At 40.3% G+C, this 26,041-nt stretch overlaps 1 protein-coding gene across 2 annotated transcripts in view; it reads right to left on the bottom strand.

Annotated features, from left to right (window-relative positions):
* Positions 1 to 1,307: 1,307 nt before the first annotated feature.
* The window catches only part of GSTCD (glutathione S-transferase C-terminal domain containing), a 44,352-nt gene continuing 19,618 nt past the window's right edge, over positions 1,308 to 26,041 (bottom strand). Inside the window, exons 5-11 of one of the 2 annotated variants that reach the window (XM_056855335.1) lie at positions 16,937 to 17,052; positions 16,690 to 16,734; positions 15,065 to 15,193; positions 13,507 to 13,640; positions 10,791 to 10,821; positions 5,061 to 5,130; positions 1,308 to 1,454 (exon numbers count right to left, since the gene is read on the bottom strand). In XM_056855335.1, coding sequence (XP_056711313.1) covers positions 1,315 to 1,454; positions 5,061 to 5,130; positions 10,791 to 10,821; positions 13,507 to 13,640; positions 15,065 to 15,193; positions 16,690 to 16,734; positions 16,937 to 17,052 — 665 coding nt within the window. In that variant the 3' untranslated portion in view covers positions 1,308 to 1,314. The remainder of the gene's footprint in view (positions 1,455 to 5,060; positions 5,131 to 10,790; positions 10,822 to 13,506; positions 13,641 to 15,064; positions 15,194 to 16,689; positions 16,735 to 16,936; positions 17,053 to 26,041) is intronic. The other variant, XM_056855334.1, reaches the window with a different exon arrangement.

Here is a 26,041-nt window from a genome sequence, read left to right as displayed (position 1 = left end):
CTTAAACCCGGGAAATCTTGTTGGTCTTTAAGGTGCTATAGGACTCAAATTTTGCTCTTCTACTACTGCAGACCAACACAGCTACCCACCTGAAACTATCTTGGTTGTGCTTCTTAAGCTCTGGAACTAGCTGCCCACTGAGATCCAGGAGATCCTGGTCCCATTGCCTGTAAGAAACCTTTGGAGGTATTTTTGGTTGTTTTTTTTCAAGCCTACAAACTCTACCTCCATATGTCAACTGATTATAGCTTGTTTGTAGTTTTGCTGTTAATAGTTGTGGTATATAGGGTTTAGTGAATCTGTACCTCTGCTACTAATTTGAATTAACTGCTCTGAGTACACTGGTGAAAGGCAAGTCATAAATACTCTGAGCAAATAAATAGCCAGTGTGGTGTAGCAGATAGCACCAGATGAAGATCTCAGCACCCAGCTTTGAATCCCCACTCTGCCATGGAAGCTTGCCAGGTGACCTGGGGCCCTATCCTACCTCACGGGGTTGTTGTGAGGATAATATGCAGGAGAGGAGAATGACATAAGCCAATTTGGGTCTCCCCAATGGGAAAAAAGGCAAGGTGTAATTGAAGAAAATAGATAAAACAGTAGAGGCAGGGAAACAATAAGCATTTCCCCGCCTTGCCCCGAAGCTACTTTTTCTTCAATAAAGCAGCCATCATGGTTTAATCCATATGTTTGTGAAAATATGTAATTTGGTCCAAGACCACCCTCTTAAATGTTTTTCTAAGGGGAAAAAAAAGACTATAAGTGTTTTCATGAACAAAATTATCATTGTAGTCTTCCACAATACGTTTTTGTAGAACATACATGTCTGCATTATGGGAAAAACAAGTAAATGGTTGCACAATAAAAAATAAAAATGAGAAACTTGGCTGCTTTTATTCAGTATCTGCATAGCGTTTTACATTGTCAGAGTCTGTGATCACAAAAGCATTAGCACAGTGTGTTTTCCATGCAAGATCCATCTTCACAGGGGGGAAAATACATACATATCACCTTTCCAGCAATGAAACTTAGAAAAACAAACCTTTATGAGTTCTATTATTGTGCAGGCGGATGGATGTTTTAGGATGTTCCTTTTCTGAGAACCAGCTGTCACTTAATCACACATTTCAAGCAGGATTTAAGAAGCTCTGCAGTCAACCTGGCTGCCAAGTCCTTTCTTTTTCTGCTTCCTTTTTCTGGAGACAATAGATTCAAGATGTACAGTGTCTGCTTCCCAGACTTCCACAAAAATTACTGGACTGTGAATCGCAATTGACTGATAATTAATTCAAATGGATAAGAAAATACTTTGAACTAAAAAGGGACACCCACTATCAAGTTGTTTTTCGGAGAACAGGTTTCTGGTTTCATGGAGATCACTTGGACAGTGTAGTTGCATGATCTTTCCACGTTCCAAGCCCGGTCCAGATCTACCAGACCCATACAATGCTTACCTAGAACACACACAAACCAGAATACACAAAAGGTTATTATTAGGGTTGGGTTTTTTTTTTTTTTTTTTTTTTGGTAAACTACTTGTATGTCCCAGCAAAGAGTGTGAGAATAAATATTACACTGAATAATCTCAAACACAATGCTTCTCAAAGGTGACAGGTAATGCTTTTGATATACTGGGCACACTGGGCTTTCACAAGCAACCTGGACTGTGCTCCAGTGTTAACAGGTTGGATCTTATGACACCCTTCCACCAAGAAATACTTATTTCGATAAAGGAAGACTTTCCCCCATTTGTTCTCCACTGGAGGACACATTTCCTGAAGGAACACACAGTAGAAGAGAGTCACAGGATCCAACCTAGTCAGAATAGCACAGGATGTGTATCTTGTGTTATCTTTCTGGTAGGAATGCCCTGACCAGGCTAGTCTGATCTCGTCAGATCTTAGAAGCTAAGCAGGGTGGACCCTGGTGAGTATTTAGATGGGAAACCTTCAATGGGCACCAGAGTCATGACGCAGAGGCAAGCAATGGCAAACGACCTCTGAATGTCTCTTGCCTTAAAAACCCTACGGGATCACCATAAGTCAGCTGTAGGGTTGCCAGGTCCCTCTTTGCCACCGGTGGGAGGTTTTAGGGACGAGGCCTGAGGGGGGTGGGGTTTGGGAAGGGGAGGGACTTCAATGCCATAGAGTCCAATTGCCAAAGCGGCTATTTTCTCCAGGTGAACTAATCTCTATCGGCTGTAGATCAGTTGTAATAGCAGGAGATCTCCGGCTAGTACCTGGAGGTTGGCAACCCTAGTCAGCTGTGACTTGACGGCACACACACAAACACATGCAGGAAACCCACACTATTACAGGGCGCATCCACCATCTAAAAGCCTCCACAGAAAAAGGTTGCTGAGAGAAAAGAATGCTCCAAGACACCATTAGTTACATAAATCTAGCGAGTATACATATCACTTGAACTAGCAACTTTTTATCTCCAGACATACTGTAATTTGTGCTTTGCCTAGCTTTGCTGAGGTCTTCCTTAAAATTGTATTTAAAAGAAGAACACTGGGAAAAATATGGGCAAACTATCCCATATGCTAAAGCTGAATACCTGTAGGTATAAAATTTGGCATGCTTATCTCACACAGTCCAAAAAATTCAAACAAAAATGTTGAATAAGTTGCCTCCCTTAATACTATTTATTAGTAAAACTAAATTTAAAATCATGCCCCACTTTTTAAATGAATCTGTAATACATAAAACGACATATCTACATACATATTGACTGTATTAAAATGTTGCATGAATCATTATATTATAAATATAAGAGCAAGGGAGTTTTGTTATATTGTTTTGTTTTTAAAAGGAAGTGTACCGTATGTGGCATCTCAATATCTGAGTTTGCCTTAGAAAGCATGTGGTTGGTGCTAATCTGATTTGACCTTTACCCTAGTCATTTGAAAACAAAACTTAATCCACACCAACCGCACACCCATTAGCAAGTTTAAAAGGTGAAGAAAGATGATTGAAATGGAAAAGATTCTTTTAATGGAGCAGATAAGCCTAATGTCAAGTATATCCTCAGAAGAAACAATGAAGAGAACAAAAAACAAAGTAAAAGGATTTCTGTGGTTCACAAATTTCTGCTTTATCTTTCTCCTTGAAGGAAAATGCACCATAAGATATAATCACGGCGGTCTTGGTGCATCAAAACACATGAACTGCTGAATCGTCACTTAAATGTTAATTTATAGCTTTCCACCCCACCCCTTATTAAATGACACATTTCCTTTCTGTATCTCCAAAGTACTAAAAAAATGCCTACTCCCTTTTGATGGAGTGATACCTCTTGAACTCACAGCTGTGACCCTGAAAGCTAATTTTCCCTTCCTGATACAATGGTGGCTTTAAAGATCTGCCAGTTTTAGTGGAGAGAAAATAAAGCAGATAATGGTATCACTAGACTTCAGCACTTCCTACTGTACTCTTATAACCCCAGAAACCTTTGAACTTTATAAATGTGAATGTTCAGGTGCATTGACATTGTTTTCACTTTTTTGAAATTCAAAGAGCATTTATTCTACCATTATTTAACCTTCAGAATTAATAGGTACTCCCCCACACATACCAATCCACATGACAATGATTCATCACTAACAAATACTAATAACCAAGCTCAAGACAATGCATTCACCTGGATTGAATAGAGATCTGGGATTCCTGTCTCATTACCAATGCTAATTTCTCCTCAACGACTAACCCTCTGCATATCACACCTAATCCAATCATGTCTGCTAAGATCATTTACTTGCTTTTGACATTTAAATTGCCATTGTGCATCTAGTTCATGCTTCTCTACTTAAGGATAGGTGGATTCACATTCTAGCTGTATATGAAGAAGTGAGCTGTGGCTCACAAAAGCTCACACATTGCCAGAAATTTTGTTAGTCTTTAAGTTGTTACTGGATTCTTGCTCTTTTCTATTGCTACTGACAGACTAACATGGCTACCCATCGTAAAATACTCTGATGGTTGAAATATAAATATGCTGGGGCCTGCAAGAAGCAGGAGGGGCCGCGGCTCAGTGGCAGAGCATCTGCTCGGCATGCAGAATGTCCCAGGTTCAATCCCCAGCATCTCCAGTTAAGGGACTAGGCAAGTAGGTGATGTGAAAGACCTCTGCCTGAGACCCTGGAGAGCTGCTGCTGGTCTGAGTAGACAATACTTGATGGACCAAGGGTCTGATTCAGTATAAGGCAGCTTCGCGTGTTCAGGATGACAATATCAGTTTGCCATTTATAGACATCATTGTGTGGAGTGTTCAGAAGCAAACATTTCCAGTGCACCTGAGAATCCTAAATGTCTACTGAAAGTTCCTCCAACTTTACATTTTTTCACCTAGTTTGCTGCAGTTTATTACCTCAATTGTCTGCTGCTGTGGCAGGAGTTTATTTGCTTTCAAGTAAGCCTGGAAATAGCAACACTGTCACTTAGCCAGCCAGATTTTGCTATGAGATGACAGCAATGCAAGCAAATAAAACTAACTCAGCTCGGGGGCACTGCAAGACCTATTTGAAAACCAGATGTGTGGCTGAAACTGCAGCTCATCGGTGCTATACAGAGGTTCATTTTGGAACACTGCTACTACGTACGAGAGGAGCATGGAAGATGCAGCGGAGGGACACCTTCATGAACACTGTTATTCCCTTCCCCCCACTCCCCCCGTGCCAAAAGAGCACTATTCATCGGGGGATGAAAAACCGTTAGCGAAAACCATCTTTCCCCTGGCTCCAGCCTTATTTATATAACACATGCCCAAATTGCTTCACAAGATATAATTTCTGTATTTGGCCATAATTCTGTATTTGGCCATAACGTAATTCACAAGATGTCATTTCTGTATTTAGCCATAAATGACAGGTGAATGAAGAGCAGCACAAGCTCCTCTCTGCAATACATTCAACTGTTGATTTAACAGATATTCTGAGAAACCAGCACTTTAATTCCTTGTTGATAAACATAACAGAACTATCCATATATAGTAAGGTAAGCACATCACCAACATAGTGCACGTAATCTACACAACAGCTGCTCGGTACACGAACATACCTATTCGCCTGCGTTCAGGGGGAAGCTGGACAGCTGTCTGATCAGCAAATCGGCAGAGAACCATGTGCTCCTAGAATGAAAATAAAAGAAACACAAAAAAATCACAGCCTTCTTCCATTACGTCGTTCTAATATAGCTATTTTAGTAGCAGCATTCAAAGAATGATGTATATCTAAAGTACAAAAGATGGACTGGAGTTGGGAGTTTTGGGGAAGGGCTAGGAAGCATACTTTGCAGTATGGCCTGGTTTGTGATTTGGTTTTTTGAATCCAGTGCCAGGAACTGTTAAGGCAAGCTACTCGGCATTCAAGTTGGCATCATGAGATTTACAATGAACCTTTGGATTTACTATGTCAATTTTTAGCAGTGTGCTTCTTGCTGTCTTTTCAGCATATTCTTACTTTTGTGGTTTATGGACATTGTGGATTTGGATAGCATGATCGTCTGCACCTAACAGTGTCTCTCTCTCTGTGTATATATATTCCGACTCATGGCAACCCTATGAATTAATGACCTCCAAAACATCCCATTGTTAGCAGCCTTGTACAGGTGTTGCAAACTGAGGCCAGTGGTTTCAATCCAACTCATGTTGGGCCTTCCTCTTTTCCTGCTGCCTCCAACTTATCCTAGCATTATTGTCGTTCCCAGTGAGTCTTGTCTTCTCATAATGTGACCAAAGTACAATAGCCTCAGTTTAGTCATTTTAGCTTCTAAGGAGAGTTCAGGCTTGATTTGATCTGTGTGATGCACGGTCAAATGCCTGGTGCAATGCCCTGTCCCTTATGTTTCGGCATATAGTCTTTGGATGCAGTTTGGACAATGGGTACTGATAGTTATATTTTAAGAACAAATGTGGGTGTTCCTTTAGTCCAGTCAGCTTAGTATTATTTCTCCATTATTTGTCTGCTATGCTTTCCACCTCATGCATCTCTGAGTTGTAAAAACATTATACCACGCAGCTTCGCCAACGCCGGTGGGTTGTCCTAACGTGGAGCATTCGTACAATGTACATCTCAAACTCGCCACCCCAATAATGCTCGCACCTGTCTTTTCCTTTGTAAGGCAAACCAAGGGATCACGCTTGTATACACAGCCAAAGAAGCAGGCTACAAAAATTCCACCTACTCTTTTATGGGAATGACGATGAGGTCACATGAAGCACGTATTATGTTTTGTTGTGAATACGGACTACATAATGCTGCCTCGAGCCGAAAGGAAAAGGATATTAGTGTTTAAATAAATAAATAACGTGCTTGCTGAAGACAAGACCTTAAAAGTGGCTGGAGCTTCCCTCAGGCAGAAAAAGTGTGCCACGGAAAAGACCAGTGCGGTGACATGGCTTTTGCTGACAGCTGCGCTAGCTAGGACAGCTGCAGTTTCAAGTGCCAAGTCATAGCAATCCGAACCATTTCAGGACTGTGCCTCTTGACAGAGCCTTCTGAAGCATTAGATGGAAATAAGTATGTGAGAACACAAAACACTTTTCTATGGAATTTTGGCAATCTCATGGAAGAAATCCTCCCATCTGGAGGGAAAAGTGATGCATTTAGTTATGTCTTTTATAGATATGGAATTTTAAATTTGGTTTGAGTCCAGCTAACTTGACCTTCAGGGTAGTGGCTTACAGAATCAAATGGGAATTGGCATTTATGGCTATTACTAAACTTATCATTAAACACCACACACTAAACCTGGGGTCCCCAATGTGATGCCTGTGGTTCCCAGTAACAGCTTTCCTGGTGCCCACCAAGTGTTATTAGAAAGTCGGTGGGGCCATGTGGGGCTTTCCCCAGCAGGGCTTCTCACTGACCACTGGAGATTTGACTGTGCATTTTTTTAAAATGTTGCTTTGGCAGCAGCTGCCACCACAGCAAAAGGGTCTTTAGAATGTGACTGAAGGTAAGCTGTGGTAGCCATTTTGTGGCTGCGCCCACTACGCTGTGTCAGAAGTCCAGAGGTGCTGGCAGGCTCAAAAAGATTGGCGACCCCTGCGCTGAACTATATAATACATTTATTATGTTGATATTCCATTACAACTGAACACGTGAAGCTGCCTTATACTAAAGCAGACCCGTGGTCCATCAAAGTCAGTACTGTCTACTCAGACTGGCAATGGCTCTCCAGGGACTCAGGCAGGGGTCTTCCACATCAACCATCTGCCTAGTCCCTGTAACTGGAGATGCTGGGGATTGAACCTAGGACCTTTTGCATGCCAAGCGGATGCTCTACCACTGAGCCGCGGCCCCTTACATTAACTTAAATACACTGCATCATCTACTAATAGAATGGAGGGGACTACAGGAAGAGGGCTCAAGACCAAATTTTTCTCTTGGTTAACTTTTGGTGCCTCTGGGACTAACAGTGCATGATTCACAAATGCTTTTAATGAAGTACTGATGCAGGTTTTTGTTTCATTACTGCTTTGAGAGGGGGAATTTTTAGCAGGTAAACAGTTAAGCACTCCCTCCCACCACTACTTTCCCACTTAAAATACCACTTTACAGGGCTGAATTTCTTTATATTTGAAAAGATGCCATGGCTCTGTTAACACGCTGAGATGGTTTGCCACTTCCTTTTTTCCTCTTAGTTGAACAGCTCCTTTTCCTTTTACGTTTCTATGTCTGTCCCCCAGACATTTAAAATGTATATTAATATATTCTGACCCAGCCTAGGAAGCTGAGGAACTGGAAAACCCTTTGATAGTATATGTCTGAATATGGAACATGAGAGGCTGATATGAATTCACAACACAAACTGATTTATGTCACTTTTATGGTGAAATGGTCAAGTCAGACTGTCAGGGAGGTTTCAGGTTTAAACTAGGCAGGTGAAAAGGCAACAGGATTGAAGGAAAGTTTGTATATCTACACACAGTAGATTGTCACAAAAATGTAGATGTTTTGTTCTGTAGACAGGTGTTTATAACTGCTGCCATGTCTTAGATAAACAGGCACTAGCTTATTTGACACAAAATTTCATGAAGTCTGTGGAGGCAGGAAAATACACAGGTTCCAATTTTCCTTCTTTTAACACTTGATAGGGATCAACTCCCTTTCCTAGGAGCTATTTCCCTCTGGGAAGGACTACCAGTTTCACTTCCCTATTTCAGGATCCCTCCTCGATCCTTCACTCTCTTATTCCCACCTTTCTAACAGACACTTTCAACTCCCACGCCTCAGGTCAACAGTAGAATTCCATTGGAACCTCCTATCAATCAGCGTTCCCAGACCAGTTTAACACATCAGCAGTTAGCTGTCCATCACACATGCATTGGGGTATAATATACTGAACTACTGTAAACATTTGTTTTCATACAAATGAGAGAAGCAAATAACAGGTCTAAGTAGCTAGGAATTTGCCACAACTGCACTGCCACAACTGCAGTTTTTTATATATAGTAGCAATGTTTCACAGCAATTCTTCTGATTCCATTTGATGGGGGGTGTCCTTGAGTCTCACAGTGAAAGGAAATATAAATTTCAGAGAAACTATGGAGACAGTGACACAGTGTCTAGCCATCACAGTCCAGCATTGGCAATGTATCAGTAACTGAAAAGAATACATCGATGCAATATGTCAGGATGCATACTACAGTCTACAGAACCATATATCTGGAACAGAGGCAGCATTTGGTACAGTTCCACAGAAAACATGTGAATTGGACTGGTTTTATAGCAATGAACGGCTTCCTGGCATGTCTCCTTTAAAATAAAAGCTGATACAACTTTTATCAAAAAAGTATGTTTCTCGGAACTGGTAGAACTTTGTATGGTATTTTATCTTTGTAATTGTCATACTGTACAGAAACAGGTTGAGTATTCCTTAACTGGACATCCGATAAACAGACTGCTCAGAAAAAAACAGACTTTTTGAGCTGGCACGCAGGCAGACCTGCGCCGCCCGGGCTCTCCTGACTTCCAAGAGGCTGGGTGGTGCAGATCTGACTCACAGCCACACCACCTGGCCAGGGGGCGCGGATCCATGCCGCTCGGCCTCCCAAAGTCTGATGAGATAGTTACACCTTTATATACATTATTAAAAATATTGTTTAAAATTACATGCAGGCTATGTGTATAAAGTGTATATAAAACATATATAAACATAAATGAATATAGGTCCCCTCCCCAAGATATCTCATTATGTATATGCAAGAATTCCAAAATATGGAAAGATACAAAATCTGGACCAATTCTGGTGCCAGACAGCCCTGATATGGGATACTCAACCAGTACTAAAAGAATTTTCCAAGTAAAGGATGCATTTGTTAATATTTTCTTAGTAAGCTGGGAATGGATTGCAATGGAAAACGTAAAACCATATCAGTAGTTTTTTACAATATAAGGATAGGACCAAGTTAAAGATACATAAAATACAGTATTTATTTTTCAATTAATATGCCACATTGTGTGTCTAAAAAGGATTTTAATGTCGCTAAAAGCTTTTACCCTGACCTGGATAGCCTAGGCTAGCCTGGTCTTGTCAGATCTCTTGAAGCTTTTAAGTATTTAAAGATTTTAGTTTCTTTCTAGTAAAATAATGCTTTTAATAGCCTGAATAAGGGGAGGGGCTCGTTTGATATTCTGAAAAATCAGTAACCCAGATCCAGAAATCTGGGTTACATTTATTTATTATTATTTATTTATCTGATTAAATTTCTACCCCGCCCTCCCCAGCCTGTATAAAGGTATCGTCTACATGCTGGGCCATCATTTATTTCAGTGAGAGGCCCCCATCTGCCTACGCAAGCATGAAATAGCTTCTTCCACTGAAATTGAGGCACATGTGCTGGGTGTGTGATTCATGTATGAACCAATGCCTCTGGCCAGGACAGTGCGACGACTTATTATAATGTAAAAATATTTACAGTGCAATCTTAAGCCCCTTGACTTCAACTGATTTAGAAAGATGGAACTCTGCTTATGGCTGCCCTGTTACAACTCTTGGCGTGTATAATAATTTTGCTCAGTTTACACGTTCTTAATATTTTAGTTACATTTTACTGAAAACTGTTTGTATTTCAGAGGACCGGCTAAAGCCATTTTAAACTAATATTGCTGAAAGTGAATCTGGGGAAAAGAAAATCAAACGAACAGGGAAATACCATAACCATGCTGGCCACAAAGGGGCTGCTAAAATTAGGAAGCTGCTCTTCAGATGCACACCCCAGCATAGAAAATGCCAGTAAGTACTGGGTCGCACAGCCTCCTGCCCATTCAAGACATTTGTTAGAAGAGGAGGAGGAAGGAGCTTGCTCTAGAAACATTCTCCTGCATATACATAATGACTTCTTCATTTAAAAACTTGACCTGGAAACAAATATTTGTTGCTTTGGGATGGTTACTTGTTACCCCAGACAGTCAGGGTCAGAATTTGGGGAACAATAGGGTGCCCCAAAATGCAGGCTGTATCTTTGCATTTGAGATCTATGTTGACATCTGTTCCTTTTGTAGTTTTGCATTTTTAAACACGAACAAAGTATTTTAATTGTTCTTTTGATCTTATGAACTGTCTTGGGGGATTCTTAAATCTGAAAGGTGGTATATACATATAATTCTTTTAACTGTATTTACTAAAGAAAATCTACAGGGAAGAACAAAAGCCAATAATACAATTTCTAAGCACAAGCATTCTTGTAAATTGTATGGTTAAATAACTAGAGATTATCCAATCCATCAAAATCATACAGAAAGAACAGAAAAAGGCACAATTTATAAGCCACCTTCTGCATACCTTGTAAGATAAAACTTCCTTGAACTGATGACTGAAATAGAAAAAGAGATGGATTCAATCACCACAAGAAGCCGCCATTTAAAAATAAAAGCAATATAACATCTTTGGATACTAAAAAAAATCTAGATGTATTTTGACCTTTCAGTTATTCAGCACAATTCAGAAAAACGCATTATGATAGTGGTTTGCATCCAATGAAATTATCTGTTGGTGAAAAAAAGGAAGGAAGTTATCTCTTTCAACCACTAAATATATGTATGGAGGATTATGGGACTTACATGAAGAAAACCCATATGGGATGGGGACTGCAGTAAAGAAGCAAATTAATCGAGATCTGAGTGGAAACTTTGGCTGGATATAACCCAGTATTTTTTCTCTTGGATAGAATGTTTAAAACATACCAACTTTTATTTTAGTATTATGTCTGTAAAATACTAAGTTACAGACATTCTCCCCTTCAGATAATTTTAGATCACAGTATTGTGCAAGACACTAATTTGATACACTTACAGAGCATTCCTGTCTTCTGAGGACAAAAGTCCTCAGGAGGCCAGGAAGGGGCTGTGCCAGTGTTGCCCCCCCCCCAGCATCCAGGCTACTTACGCCACTGTGAGTGGCCCCAATGCCAGTGGGGAGGCCCGGACGCTGGCCTCCTAGCGCTGCCATGGCAGCTCCATCTCAGGATGCCTATGGGGCCTTCCGCCAGCATCCCACCGGCATAAAGTTCCATGCCAGCGTTCTGGGGGGCGCTCTGGTGTCCCCGGGGAGCATTCCCGGGGCATGCTATGGGGAGGAGCTGCCTATTCCCTTTCAGCCCGGCACGCCAGTGGTGAGAATGGTAATGCTCAGCCTGCTTTTTTAGCAGGCGCAGCCTTGCTGTTCTCTATCGGGCGAAAAGCCTCATTTAAAATTTTAAAAGCCTTCAAAAGGCTTTTTTCAAGCTTTCAGCACCTGGGAAACGGGTTAGGAGGCGCCGCAGCACTGAAGCATGATTTTTGGGAATCATGAAATCTTCACTATCCTATCCCAGTAACGGGCAGGCAAGCACGTGAGCCTGAAGGGTTCCCAAAGCTTGTTCCCACTATGTTTGTCATAATGTGTGAGTGCAGCTCACATCTCAAAAAGTAGGGTCCAATTAGTCACATAAATGTGATAAAACTACTGACTTGATTGGTAACAATAAATTATGTATTTATTAATTATTATTTTTATTTTATATCCCGTTCTATCCCAGCCAGGCTCACATGATTAATGTGAGCAGCTCACATGATTAATACTCCATTACCTCCATCAATCAGTACAAATTAATACAGAAACAATTAAAACTATAGATCATAATTCTAAAATCCGGTGGTGCATAATTTATAGCATACAGGGCAGCAGACAGCCCAGAAAGGAATGGTCAGGAATGCTTCCTAAATACTCTGAGTGTAAGGTTGGATATTGCCAATCATTCCTGGTAGTGGAACAGAACTTCCCTGCTTCCCACCATTTATTGCAGCCTACTGATATTCCCCAAAATGCTGCTCCTTTGAGACAGGGCATTCATGGTACTAGGAATAGCATGAAAAACAAACTGGAGACCTGTAGTAGGAGGGGCAAAGCAATGTAAATGCCCCCCCCCTTCAGTTAGCAGAAAGATTGGCAGGATCCAACTTATAGCTATTGCTTTTTTAAATTTAAAAATATACACTCTTAGAGGTAAGTGCTTTAAATTAAGCAAGCGCAACAGAGAGAGATTATTTCCTATTCTGGAGTGCTGTCTTCTAATAAAATAAAAAGGGGGGGAGAACAAAAGTTCAACAATTCAACAGCGAAAGGCCTATTTTACAGCCAATAAAGATAACTGGAATGTATGAAAAGGTTCAATTAAATCGAATCAAACAGTCTAAATTATGTCTCTGAAGTGCTGCTTGATTTTCATTACTATCCTTTCACATGCTCATTAAAAGTTTGTTATTTTTAAATCATGAACTTTATTTAAAAGCACAGCAAGGTTTTCAACAAGGTACAGTGAGGGGGAAAAGTATTTGATCCCCTGCTAAATGTGCCTGTTTTCCTGTTGTTATTCTGTCTCTCACAGCTACAATAAACCTACCATTAAAATTATGGACTGGTCATTTCTTCAGGCGAATGGGCAAATTTAGCAGGGGATCAAATATTTTTTTCCCTCACGGTAGATCGCATAAATGCTACTTGATAAACATGAAGGTATTGGGTTGGATCCAGCCAGCATTTTCGCTCAATCATAGCCAGCTCCCCTCCTTATCACTGTCCCTGTTCCACATGACTTTTGGAAATTCAGGTCCCAAGACCCCAACATAGTTTTTGGGTAACTAAAGGGAACTCCGCTCTCTTTTTTTCACCAGTGGAGAAGCTGATTGGATTCAACCCATTGTTTAACTTGCTCAGTTTTCACTGTCCTATGCAACCAACACAGTTACAGGTTGAGTATCACTTATCTGGACTTCTGATATCCCGACTGATCCGAAAACACAAAACCATAGATTTGGGTTCTATACCCGAGATATCTCATTATGTATATGCAAAAATTCCAAAATATTCCAAAATACGGAAAGATCCTAAATACAGACCATTTCTGGTCCCATGCAATCCGAATAAGGGATACTCAACTCATACTAAAACTCTGTGTTCCATGTCACACATTTTAACCAATGTTCCCCTCCACACACAATTATAACAAGCAATGGTTCACCTTCGTGGGAATGTAAACTTGGCCGTATTTTGAATGAAGCCATAGCAGCAAGGGCAGACGACAAACGCGGCACTAACTTTGGTACAGCATTCAATCACCATATCTGTTGCCACTCCACAAGCATGCAAAGCCACCTGAATAAGTAAAACCAAGAAAACTAAAGTTAACTGTACATTCAGTTAAGATTTTGGGCATGTCTGCATTCTCATTTTCCTCACGTATGTGTCGCTATTGCTTTTTTGGGTGGGGGGGTTGGTTCTTTTCTGAATACGTTTTGCTCCCTCTAGCTGTTGATTCGATATTATATTGCTTTATGTCTGGCATATTTTACTGCAGTAAATGTGCCAAACTTAAAGCAATATAATATCGAATTGACCACTAGAGGGAGCAAAACATGTACGGAAAGGAACTCTCCCCCCAGGGAAGCAATAGGGACACACAAAGGAGGAAAATGAGAATGCGAAAGAGCCTTTTGTTCCAATTCAGCTTTCTGGCTTAGCTCAGACATTGTTATCACAGACCAATGGAGTCAGACCATTGATTCATCAAGGCCAGTATTGTCGATTATGTCTGGCAACAGCTCTCCAAGGTAGAAGCCTTTCACGTCACCTACTACCTTGTCTTTCTGGAGATGCTGGGAATAAACTTGGGACCTTCTGCACGCAAAGAAGATGCTCTACTACTGTCACAGCACCTCCCAAACATATAGTAATATCTATTGCAACATCAGCTTTACACGATCTGTGAGTGGTCCAACTGACTAAACAATTACCTGCTGAGCAGAGCAGCTATACAACAAAGATGGGGAGATGGCAGATCTCAGCTGGACTGAGGGAGAACCCACATGCGCAAAAAGCCCAATTGCACTGGTACTGAACGGTTAGCAAGGAATACAGAGGAGCAACCTGTTACACACCCACAAACAGACTGACGAACTATTGAACAGATGTTAAAAAACATCTCTGTTCACAACTGGAGAGCACACACGAGCCGAACTGGCATGTGTTTGAGCATCCCTACTGCACTGTGGCCTGTCTGATTTTGAAGTCCTTCCCCTCACTCCAGAGACAATGGGCGCTTTCACACATACTGAATAATGCACTTTCAATCCACTTTCAATGCACTTTAACGATCGTTTGCAAGTGGATTTTGCCGTTTCACACAGAAAGATCCAGCTGCAAAGTGCATTGAAAGTGGATTGAAAGTGCATTATCCGGCATGTGTGAAGCACCCAATGGCTAAGGTTCATATGAAGCGGGGAAATACAAATACAAAATTTAAAATATGTTTAATACTAGTATTTATATCTTATGTTTATGATTCATGGGGAGCACAGGGTATAGTCATTTTGCTCTTTTGGTCCATGTAATTGTGAATGTCGCCCTAGGTGAGCTGCGGAGTGAGTACCACTAGTCTGAGCCATCCACAAGAGTACACCTTGGACATGACAGACTTTATAGGAAACAAAAGTGCATTTTCACATGTTAAACATTGGTTAAAGCATTTGGTTTTTAAACATATTTGCAAAACATGAAGTTAACATTTCGCAATTACTTACCCCAATATTAAAAGTTCCTTTAAAATAGTCCATATTTGCTTGGATGAACCAAATGTTGTTTAATCCTAATTCATCACTTCTTTCTTTAGCACGTATCAGTGACAACTCTTTATTTTCTACCAATAATATCTACATTTCACAGAAACAATAAGTAGTTACGGTCAGTTTTTGATAAAAGAAATTATTCATCTGAAAATTGTGAGCACTTGCACACACAAAAAAAAACACACCTGTGATCCTAAACTTCTGTATCAATCCAGCCACTGGTATAGTTAAATTCTGCCTGACCTGATTCTTTAGCCAAAAATGTACGAATTCCTACGCATGGTACTAGCTGCCAGGCTAGGCCTAGCTGCACAGCAGGGAAAGCGCAAGGACTTGTACAGGCACCCCACTTTCCCCTGACTCCCCACCCCAAACAATTTCTTTTTTTCCTCCTCCTGGCACCCCTCATATCCTTACCTTTACCTGTTTATTTTCTCCTTACTACCAACTCACTATTTATCTGCCCCCCATCTTCAGCTATGTTTATTATATAATTTACTTCATTTACACCCCCATTTCTCTTCTCAGTGGTGACCCATCATTCTCCCCTCCTCATTTTATCCTCACAACCTGAGAAGTAAGTTAGGCTAAGAAGAAGAAGAGTCGGTTTTTATATGTCGACTTTCTCTACCACTTAAGGGAGACTCAAACTGGCTTACAATCACCTTCCCTTCTCCTCCCCACAACAGACACCCTGTGAGGTAGGTGAGGCTGAGAGAGCTCTATCAGAGCTGTGACTAGCCCAAGGCCACCCAGCTGGCTTCATGTGGAGGAGTGGGGAAACAAATCCAGTTCACCAGATTAGCCTCCGCTGCTTATGTGGAGGAGTGGGGAATCAAACCTGGTTCTCCAGATCAGAGTCCACCGCTCCAAACCACCGCTCTTAACCACTACACCATGCTGGCCCAAGGTCATCCAGCAAGCACCATGGCAGATGGGTGTCCCAGATGGGTGTCCCAGATGCTAGTCTGAAACTCCTAAATCACATTGGCTTTCATAAGGAGGCTTACTTTATAAAAGCCTCAGATCTCACTATGTGAGGGACCCTTTCAAATAATCAGCTCTACGTTCATGCCACCACGGGGTGACCAGATTTACTTCACGGGAGAACACCACCATAGGTTTATTTTTTGGATCCTGCATTCCTAGCTCTTTCAGTCTTCATCTGCTGCTGCTTTCTGAGGCCCCACTCCACTGTGGCAAAAAACAGAAAAACAGTGGAAAGACTATAGTGTGCAGGGGCATAACCCTGTGGGCACGCAGAAATACCATAAAGAAGAGCCAGTTTTCCCCCATAATACTGGTATGGTTCTTGAGCACCAATCTGAACATTTAGGAAGCTGCTGCATAGATGCCCATTTAGTTAGAAAAGACATCTCACTTTATTCATGCTATTTTATTGCTGAGCATGAAAAAAAAAAGGTATTTGGGGAGGAGTGTCAGAAAAATGTAGGCAGGCGTTTGAAAAATATGTTAAACTATACAATGAGAGCTCTCTAAACCAGAAAGTTTGCATTTAATTGTATAGCTGAAGTTCCAGATTATCAAAAGTCTGTGATGACATTTTATTGACACCTTACCTGACATGACGGCAATATGTGAGCAAGAACAATTCCAACATGGCCCTGGTGAAAAACCAGAAAAAAATGCAGAAGTAAATCTTAATCCCACAGATCTGATCCATTTCACAACAACTATTCCCAGAGAATACTGACAAAAGACTTTGAAAGCAGATTCCAGTGTTTGTTTCTATTCTGAAAGTGCTGGTAGATTTAGAAAGACCAGAATGAAATGAGGCTACATTTTATTAAAGAAAGCATACATTACCCCACCACTGCAAAAATCCACAATCACATCTCCCGGCCTAGCCAGCTTTGTTACTAAAGCCACCAGGTTGTTGAGTTGTTGCTGTTTCCTCAAAGCACGATCACTGGACATTTTTCCTATAAAATAAAAACAAGACATTACTCATTGATCATGGCTTGTCAGAATAATTTCAATCTATTTTTCGCTGATGCCCTCCACTGTGGTGTCAGTGCCCGTTATCCTGGGATAACCAGGCACTTACGCCGCCGTGGGGGTCAAGTTGGCTCCTAAACCGACACGACCCCCCTTCAGGATTGCACTGTTTGTTGCATGGAATATTTAAGTTTCAAACTGCACCCCCAGTGTATTGGGGACAAAAATGCTTTAACAATATGCTCCCAGTAATGATAAAACAGACTCCTTTGGATTCTACCAATTTATCAGTTTTGTATTTATCCTGTTTCTGTACAAGCGACAATTGTCTGGATGAATCTGAAGCAGTGCACAAGATTTAAAAACAGGTCTTAATAAAACTACAGAACACCAATCCAGCAAAAATCAGTAACGTAAAAAAGGCAAAAGCAGCAATACCAAACACCAACAGTAGGAGGTTTTTCTCATCTCTACAACTAGCTTTGTGAAAAGCTGATCTTAACACAATGTCTTGTGGTGTTCAGCAAGCATAAGCCTCATTTCAAATTCAGATTTTTGGAAATGCAACATTTTGCTTCACAAACTTAGAGAAATGTAGACAATGACTGTGAACAGGAGTTGCAACTTACAGTGTAGAAATAAGAACCTGGAACATGTTTTTTAATGAATAATGTGTGTAACAAGATAAAACATTTTATTTCTCAGTAATTACTTCTGGTTCACATACATTTAACTGGACATGCAAGAATAGAAACAAACACTTCTGACTTAGCAATGTTGCTGTAGCTTTAACTTATTCATAGCCATATTGATCCCACAGAATAGATTTATTTTATCAGGAAATGAAAAGTCTCGTTATCCCCACACAAACAGCACCTTTCTTTGTAGAGGTAATGCAGTGGAGTGGTTGTATAAAAACTCACAGCAGGGACAGCTACAATTATATAGGGAAATAGTTGTCCATCAGTTTCAAGTCACACAGCAGGGTTAGTTTTGCTATTTTAATCTGGAGTAACTGGACGTAATGAGTATCCAGCTTGCTGGGGGTAAAGGGAAGATGACTGGGGAAGGCACTTGCAAACCACCCCGTAAACAAAGTCTGCCTAGGAAACGCCGGGATGTAACGTCACCCCATGGGTCAGGAATGACCCTGTACTTGCACAGGGGACCTTTACCTTTTTAACTGGACGTAATCATAAATCATAGGTAAAGGGGTCTTCATGTTGTTGTAATGCATGAGTACGCACAACATGAAGGCCACTGTGGGATAAATATGGCTATGAATAAATTAATGCATACAATAATCCATATTGTTACATCTCCTGCTGAGAGCCCCTTTGTACCAACTATCAACTGCCACCAGCTTGCTCAGAGGATTGAATAAAAGGCAGCATTCAGGATATCTATCCATGATATCTGGGCTACAATGGTATTAATAATCATTAATGTCTGCATTTGTCATTAATTGCTGTAAGCCAATTTTTTTTGCTGCAAAGCAAGGTACAAACACATAAATAAGTAAAAGCCATCTAATTACGAGTTCGTTAACTGTGCTCATGGAGCAGCAAAATCAGCCAATAACTACCCCCCAGCTTGATTTTCATGAGGGACAACAGCTTGGGGGAGGGGGGGAGACCGCAGCAGCCGCTGCCCCTCCCCCAGCCTTTCCAAGTTTGGCTCAAAGTTTCCAGACGCTGGTACAGTGAATAAATATGGAGCTGAATGATAGTCAACTTTGAAGCAATGGGCAACCACATTTAATAAATACTGAAGAGCACAAGTGAGAGAGTTTGACCCTTGAGGGCCTCCACAGTACAAATACGACAACATTGATTCTACTTATACAAGAGAAATTGTATATGTCCTACAATACAAAAGAGAGAGAAACCATCGGAGAGCATCTAATCTCTAAATGCTTCAATAAAATATTGTGTTCTACTATGTCAAACATTTTTGAAAGATCTAAAAATATGACCTCTCACTGGTCTATAAGCAAATTAAGTACATCTACAGAGGAAGGCACTGGCAAACCACCTCTGTTGGTCTCTCTTGCCATGAAAACCACATAAGGGGTCGCTATAAGTCGGCTGTGACTTGAAGGCACTTTACACACACACACACACACACACACACACACACACACACACACACCAGAGCTATTAGCAGATAACATACAGCAAGTAGTTTCCTGAACTGGCATTTAGAGTAAGAGCCTTGAGGAAAGTACTAATCAATTTCTGAAAGGGGCTCTACAGACCTACTTGATTTGTTTACATACCCAAGATGCTACATGAAAAAATGCCATATTCTTACGTTTTAGAAATCACATAACCTAGCCTAAATGGTTTGAAGAGATCAGAGAGGTCAGGTCAAGTTAATAAAACTATGGAGCACCAAATAGAACATATAGGATTTGAGGTAACTCAACCCTGCTGAACATAATGTGTTGTATATTATGTTTAACAAAGCAAACAGCTTTCTTGCTTTCTATTCAAGCCCACAAACTATTATCTCTAGATGTAGCCATGGAAAGGGAAATACATACAAATGATGACTGAAAAGGTCATTCAAGACAGAGAAGCACAAATATGTCTTTCTAATTTTTAATTCAGAAGTCATTTCTGCTACTACTTTCTACCAATTTGTTCTATATTAAAGGTAAGCTATGTAAAATTGATCATTTTGAACATCACAAAATAGCCTTGCCTTGCATAGGCCTTCTTGGAAAGGCCAAGTAGCTATTGGAATGACCCTTGACAATATTGAATGAAAAGCTGCACAGGCTCCCCTTTAGAAGGCTTATATTGCTTGTGTTTGAGAAAACTATTTGGACAACACACAACACAGCCTGAACAAAGATTACAACCAGTGGGAGTGCCAATAAGGAGACTTGAAGATTAACAAGGGTCTTGGAAATAATTAAGGGTTAGTTGTTTTCTTTAGTATGGAATTTTATTAAACTCCTAAAAGGAATTTCTTCAACACTGGATAAAGCAAACTGATGAACAAAACAAGTTGCTGACGATAATTAGAAATGTTTAATCTAATGCTTTACGGGTCCCATTTGAAAATAAAAATCACATATACTTGAAGGTATTTTTGCCTCTCTTTAGAAATATTCTCTCTCTCCTCTTTTATCCTTTGTACAGCCAATTCTTTGCATTCCAAAATGATCTTAATCATACGATGGGTTTTGCCGGCATTACAGATCAATGCAAAAAAGATCAAATAGTGCTTAAAGAGACACTGATGCACTTATAACTATGAGATCTCAATAAGACATGCAAAGGTTATTTTATTTACGAGAATTCTATACTATCTTGCAATACATTTTTCAAAATTCACTGTGAAATACAAAATGTCAACAATCAATGAATAAAGCAATGCATCATGTTGTCCTTCAGGAGAGCATTTCAGAGAAGTCCAGTTTAACACAAACCTAAGACAAGTGTTCTTCAGTTTTTTGACATATAGAAGTCTTTTACAAATATTAATTCTACAGAAGCTGAGGGCCTGAAGGAACTGCAGGAGGAGGTAAGAACAATCTGGAAATACCAAAAAGGTTGGGAATGACTGTGCTGCAGTATCATCAGGATGTCACAATTACTGGTAATTTCTAAGTGAGTGACGTACGACAAGCACTGAAGAATGAGTGTGATATCCACAGACACACACACCCATCCCCTGCCGGTGGCCAACAGGGTCCTGGCAACTCTACACAGGACTATTTCATGCACTTTTGCATGTCGCCATCTTCTGACATATACATGTCTTTCTAGCTCATACACGGTTTGAACTGTGCATTACTAGAAGCTATTAAATTGCTAATAACCAAAATGTTTCTGGGGATTTGTTATAACCCTGAAATGAGTGGAACTATCCATTTCCTGGAAACATGGAAACTATCACTTCCCAGGAATGGCTCATACTTAATCTCATTAAGGACAGTAGGTAACTTTTGTAAACAACAGTTCTGTCTAGAACATGCAGCTATCAAGAATGGGAACACACTAAATGAGCTCGGCAGTGTTCCAAAGAAAGCAATATGATTCCCCCCCTTTCTTTCTGTATTCTAACATATCTTGAAACAGGTGAAAAGCTAGCTCACAAGCAACAAGTTGAAACACAACCTAAATTCAGTTAATCTACATGTTTTAATTAAAACTGTTAACATCTTTATATCTGCTTTACTAACAGCTTCATAAATATATTTTCTAATGTTAAAAATAAAACCCATTAAATGTTCAATTTGAAATAACTTCTTTTGCTTCTGTAATGTTAATATTAAACATTACATTAAAATTTCAGAACATAAATTTGACATAACTGCAGGCCCTACAAATTTCCCCAATGACGGTAACTCATGCTTATACAAATATCCAACCCAGCTAATTCCACTAAAATACAGAGAACAATCAGACACATGTTCTTGAGACTCAAAGTTTAGAATACTGTGATTTATAGGTACTCCCAGCCTAGCTATCTGTTAATGCAAGTTCAAAAAAAAAAAAAAAAACACCAAAAAAACACCTAGCAACTCTTGCACCAAGCATTCTTTCCAGGGTGGGCTTTTGTATTATTCATTCTGTTATTAAGATAAAATGTCAAAGCAGCTATAAATCCTTTTATTCGCTTTTGGAAGAGAGACCAAGAGGTGGGTGGAAAATAAAGCTTTTGCTCACTACTGAGTGTCTGGACACCAGCCCAACTCAGTACTCCAATCCTTTGAGATTTAAAATTGTGATTTAAAAACATATTTTGGTCTTTATTTAATGGTAAAAAAACACACCCTTTTCGTAGGCAAATAGACATCTCTTAAATACAACATGGCCAATTTAAATACACATAGAAGGATGTCCATCAAGTTGCTGAATATACTGTAATTACTGTATCATAATTCTACGCTGAAGCTTCAACAATTGTAGCATCAAAAGTGACACAATTAATACAAGTACCATAAAACTTAATAGCCTTGTGTTGATCATCTTACCAGCATTTGGTAAAGTCTTAAAAATACTTTAACTTTCTCAGCATTTGCCAATGAGATAAAAAGCCCCTCCCCAGGCCTTCCCTTCATGCTTTTAGGAAGGCCAATCAGTGGCCTTTTCAATAAGGCACATTTTTCTACCAAGAACAATGAAGGAAGCTGGGCGGTAGGTTTTGAATGCACTTTGTTGTTGAAAGTTAATTATGATCTGTTGTTTTTTCAAACCTTCACATACTTCACAGACTCTCTTTAACCCATCAGACTCCAGATTAATAATGTCTGCTTAAATATGTGAGCTAGCACGATAGATCATAGTACACAAGTTCTAAAATTCCATGTCAATCAATACAAACCATCAGTGCTTTCTACATTCAAAAAGAAACCCTTGTTATCACCATAACTGGTAATAGGCTTAATAAAGAATCTACAAATGCTTGCAAGTTTAGACAAAGAAAATCCATCTGTCATGAAGGATGATTAGGTTTCAGGGTGAACTTTGGCATGATATGAACAGCTGATTCTAGCAAATACACATAAAACCAAGGTTAGTATAAATCAAAAATAATGAAACAAGTTATTTTTCCATTGTATGTAGTTTAAAGTGTTCATCTAAAATTGTTTTGGATTAGCTACGTTTCCATATTACTCCTATAACTATTTTGAGTAACTAAAATGGCATAGAGAGCCAGCGTGGTGTAGTGGTTAAAAGCAGTGGACTCTAATCTGGAGAACTGGGTTTGATTCCCTACTCCTCAACATGAGTGGTGAGTCAAGCCAGTCACATGGTAACAAGTCACCTGGTGGCTGCTACCAGGCCTGGCTCCAATGAGTTCATTTTCAAAGGCCAAAACAGCCCTTGAATGCACACACACACACCCCGGTCAGGGATATAATGGTCTCTCTCTCTTAATCAATCAATCAATTAATCAATCAATAGATACAGAATTGCTGTTTTCCTGAGTCTGAGTTCCACACAATGTTTTCCATTATGGAATTAGTTTCTGGGGTCGATCTCTGGCTGGTGTTCTCAGTCAGAAATGGGGCCCTGCATGCCAGCGAATGCGGGGATGAGAAGGGATAGTGCCACCAACAAATTGTATTTACTTAGAATCAAAGGATCATAGAGTTGGAAGGGGCCATACAGGCCATCTAGTCCAACCCCCTGCTTAATGCAGGATCAGCCTAGAGAGCATCCCTGACAAGTGCCAAGCATAATTTGTGAACCTCTTTGGCTACATGTGATCATCCTAGAGAATGTGATATGTGCATGATTAGAAAGTCTTCAAGTAACAGTTCACAATGACTTGTCCATTTATTTATTTATTTCGTTCGTAGCCTACCTTTCAGAGACTCAAATTAAAATATTAAAAAAGTTCAAACAGACAGAATAAGGTATCTTACAGTATTCCATATGCATCTGTGGCTGAAATGCTCTGAAACTCACAATCAGGATAACAACTCTAAAGGTAACTATTTCTTCCAATGACATTGTCAGGCAAACCCAAGCATCATAATTTCTACTAGATTTTATTTTTTATTTCATTTACGTTATTTATAGTCCACCTTTCTCACCAGGACTCAAGGGGGTTCACACATCGTAAGTCAGTACAATCAACAACATGGGACATTCAATAACCAATGCAATAGGATTTTAGAAGTCTGGAACCATCAGAAAGAACTGAAGCATAGCATCAGTTTGCATATGTCACATTAAGTGGTACAGAAATTACATTAATAGGATCCTACCTACAATAAGGTATGTATAGCAGCATAGACCACAGCCTCTAATAATTTATCCAAGTAACTTTATGAACCATTTTGTGCAGTATAACTCTATTGTGTGTGTGTGTGTGTAAAGTGCCGCAGAAATGCCCTCTTGAATAATTCAACTTTGCTGTTTGTGGGAAGCCAAGAGAGTGGGATTTGCCTGTAACACTATAGCAACAGCATTTCCTCCACAAATTAAGGCTTATTAGAATACAAACAATTGCTCCCAATACCCTCTTAAGCTTTTAACAGTGCAGTCCTAAACAGAGAGAGAGAGAGAGAGCGGTCACTTTTTCATATTAGCAGATATGTTTCCCCCCTGAAGACTTTTTGAAGTCCAGATATCTTTCATAAACTTTCTAAAATATTTTTATTTGAGTTGGCTTTGGTGGTTGAGTCTAGTCAGGTGTTATACCCTTCATTTGTTCTCTCTCTCTCTCTCTCTCTGTTAACCTCGTTGCACCTAGTGTTTTCTGTTTCCGTTGCTTGCTTTAAACCAGTCCACTGCCCTAAATCTTTGGGCTGTGGTAAAACAGTTATTCAGGTAACTGTTCCCAATTAGGCTTGTCCGTAACCAATGGACAAAACATTTAAGAATAGTAACCCCAAACTGGATTTTTGATTCTTAGCATAAAAACAGGTATCTCCCATTCTGTAATCATAATACAAAAAAGCCTTTGAGGGGAGAGTGTTTTTAATTATACACATCCAAGTACCAGCTTTTTGTGTTATGTCTGGATCATATAATCTTTCAAGATAGGCCTAATCTGTTTCTAGTTAATTTTCAAAACACAGCAATCTTCTGGTCAGTAACAAACACTTGCTAAATTTAACTGACAGGATTTAATCTGAACGGCATGTTCTGTTCTTTTAGATACCCGGGCAAGATGAACTGGAAAAGGAAATGAATATTTTGGAGCATTCTGGTATGCTACGTATTTTAATAAGAATCCAATACACTACGAAAAATTAAGACCTGTTTCTATTCCCAAAGTCTATTGGAGTTCAGCACTAAAACAGACTAATTCAAATGACAGTATATAGAGATTCTGTTCAGGGGAAAGTGAGGTCCTCCTAGTACAGCAAAACCAAGCAGCGGCAGTATCAAGGCAATGTTTCAGGCATGCTTAGAAGGAGCGCATAGTATTTGCTTCTGAAAGATGTTACTCTGAACGTTATGGAACAAGCTTGTGCTGGCACTCAAGGAGGAGAAGGAAGAGGAGTAAGAGAAGGAGGAGGAGGAGGAGGAGTTGGTTTATATGCTGATTCTCTCCACCTTTTAAGGAGAATCAAACCGGCTTACCATCTGCTTCCTTTCCTCACCCCACAACAGACACCATGTGAGGTAGGTGGGGCTGAGAGAGTTCTGAGAGAACTGTGACTAGCCCCAAGGTCACCCAGCTGGCTTCATGTGGAGGAGTGGGGAAACCAACCCAGTTCACCAGTTTAGAGTCCGCCGCTCATGTGGAGGAGTGGGGAATCAAACCCGGTTCTCTAGATTAGAGTCCACAGCTCTTAACCACTACACCACGCTGGATCAGGCAGCCAACCAAATTGTGGCATATTATTGTGTAAACAGCTGGGTCTCTTACTTATCCTATACTTAACGGCAGTGGTCCAGACATCTGTGTATATAAAAGATTCACACACATGCCCCAGCATTTTAATCCCTCTACACAGCAGTTACCCCTTCCAACTGGCCCACAGATTTCCCCTTCCACTGGGTCCATTTTCCCCCTACGCTCCCTGCCCACTTCCCTCTGCCTACATTTTTCAGTCTGCAAGACCTGAGCAAGGCTGTTAACAGGACATTCTAGAGGTCATTGATTCATAGGTTCGCCATAGATCAGAAGCGACTTGACAGCACTTAACACACACACATTTTTCCTTCCTCCTCATCTATTCCAACCTCTCTGGCCCTGCCTCCCCACTGCCGTTTGCACCACTGATTTTGTTTTCTCCCAAATGTTTGCTTCCCTCCCTCCCTGCGGCCTTCTCCTCCTCCCTGGCCACTGCCTTAATGCCTGACACAACCTTTGGGTGTTATAACAACCTTAATTGCTGCTCCAACTCTGTCTTTGCCCTGGTGTCTGAGCATGTGCCGATACAGTTCTTTACACTGAGGGGGCGGGTAGAGAAACCCCGTTTAAGGCTTTTATTTTTCTTCAACCCTACAATTCCCCTAGACTTGCAGAAATCTATACCCTGGCACTGGTTCA

Source organism: Euleptes europaea, chromosome 9, assembly GCF_029931775.1.
Source record: "Euleptes europaea isolate rEulEur1 chromosome 9, rEulEur1.hap1, whole genome shotgun sequence".
NCBI classification, from domain to species: Eukaryota; Metazoa; Chordata; class Lepidosauria; order Squamata; family Sphaerodactylidae; genus Euleptes; species Euleptes europaea.
Note: the sequence above shows the minus strand (reverse complement) of the source record. Positions and strands in the feature narration are given on the sequence as shown.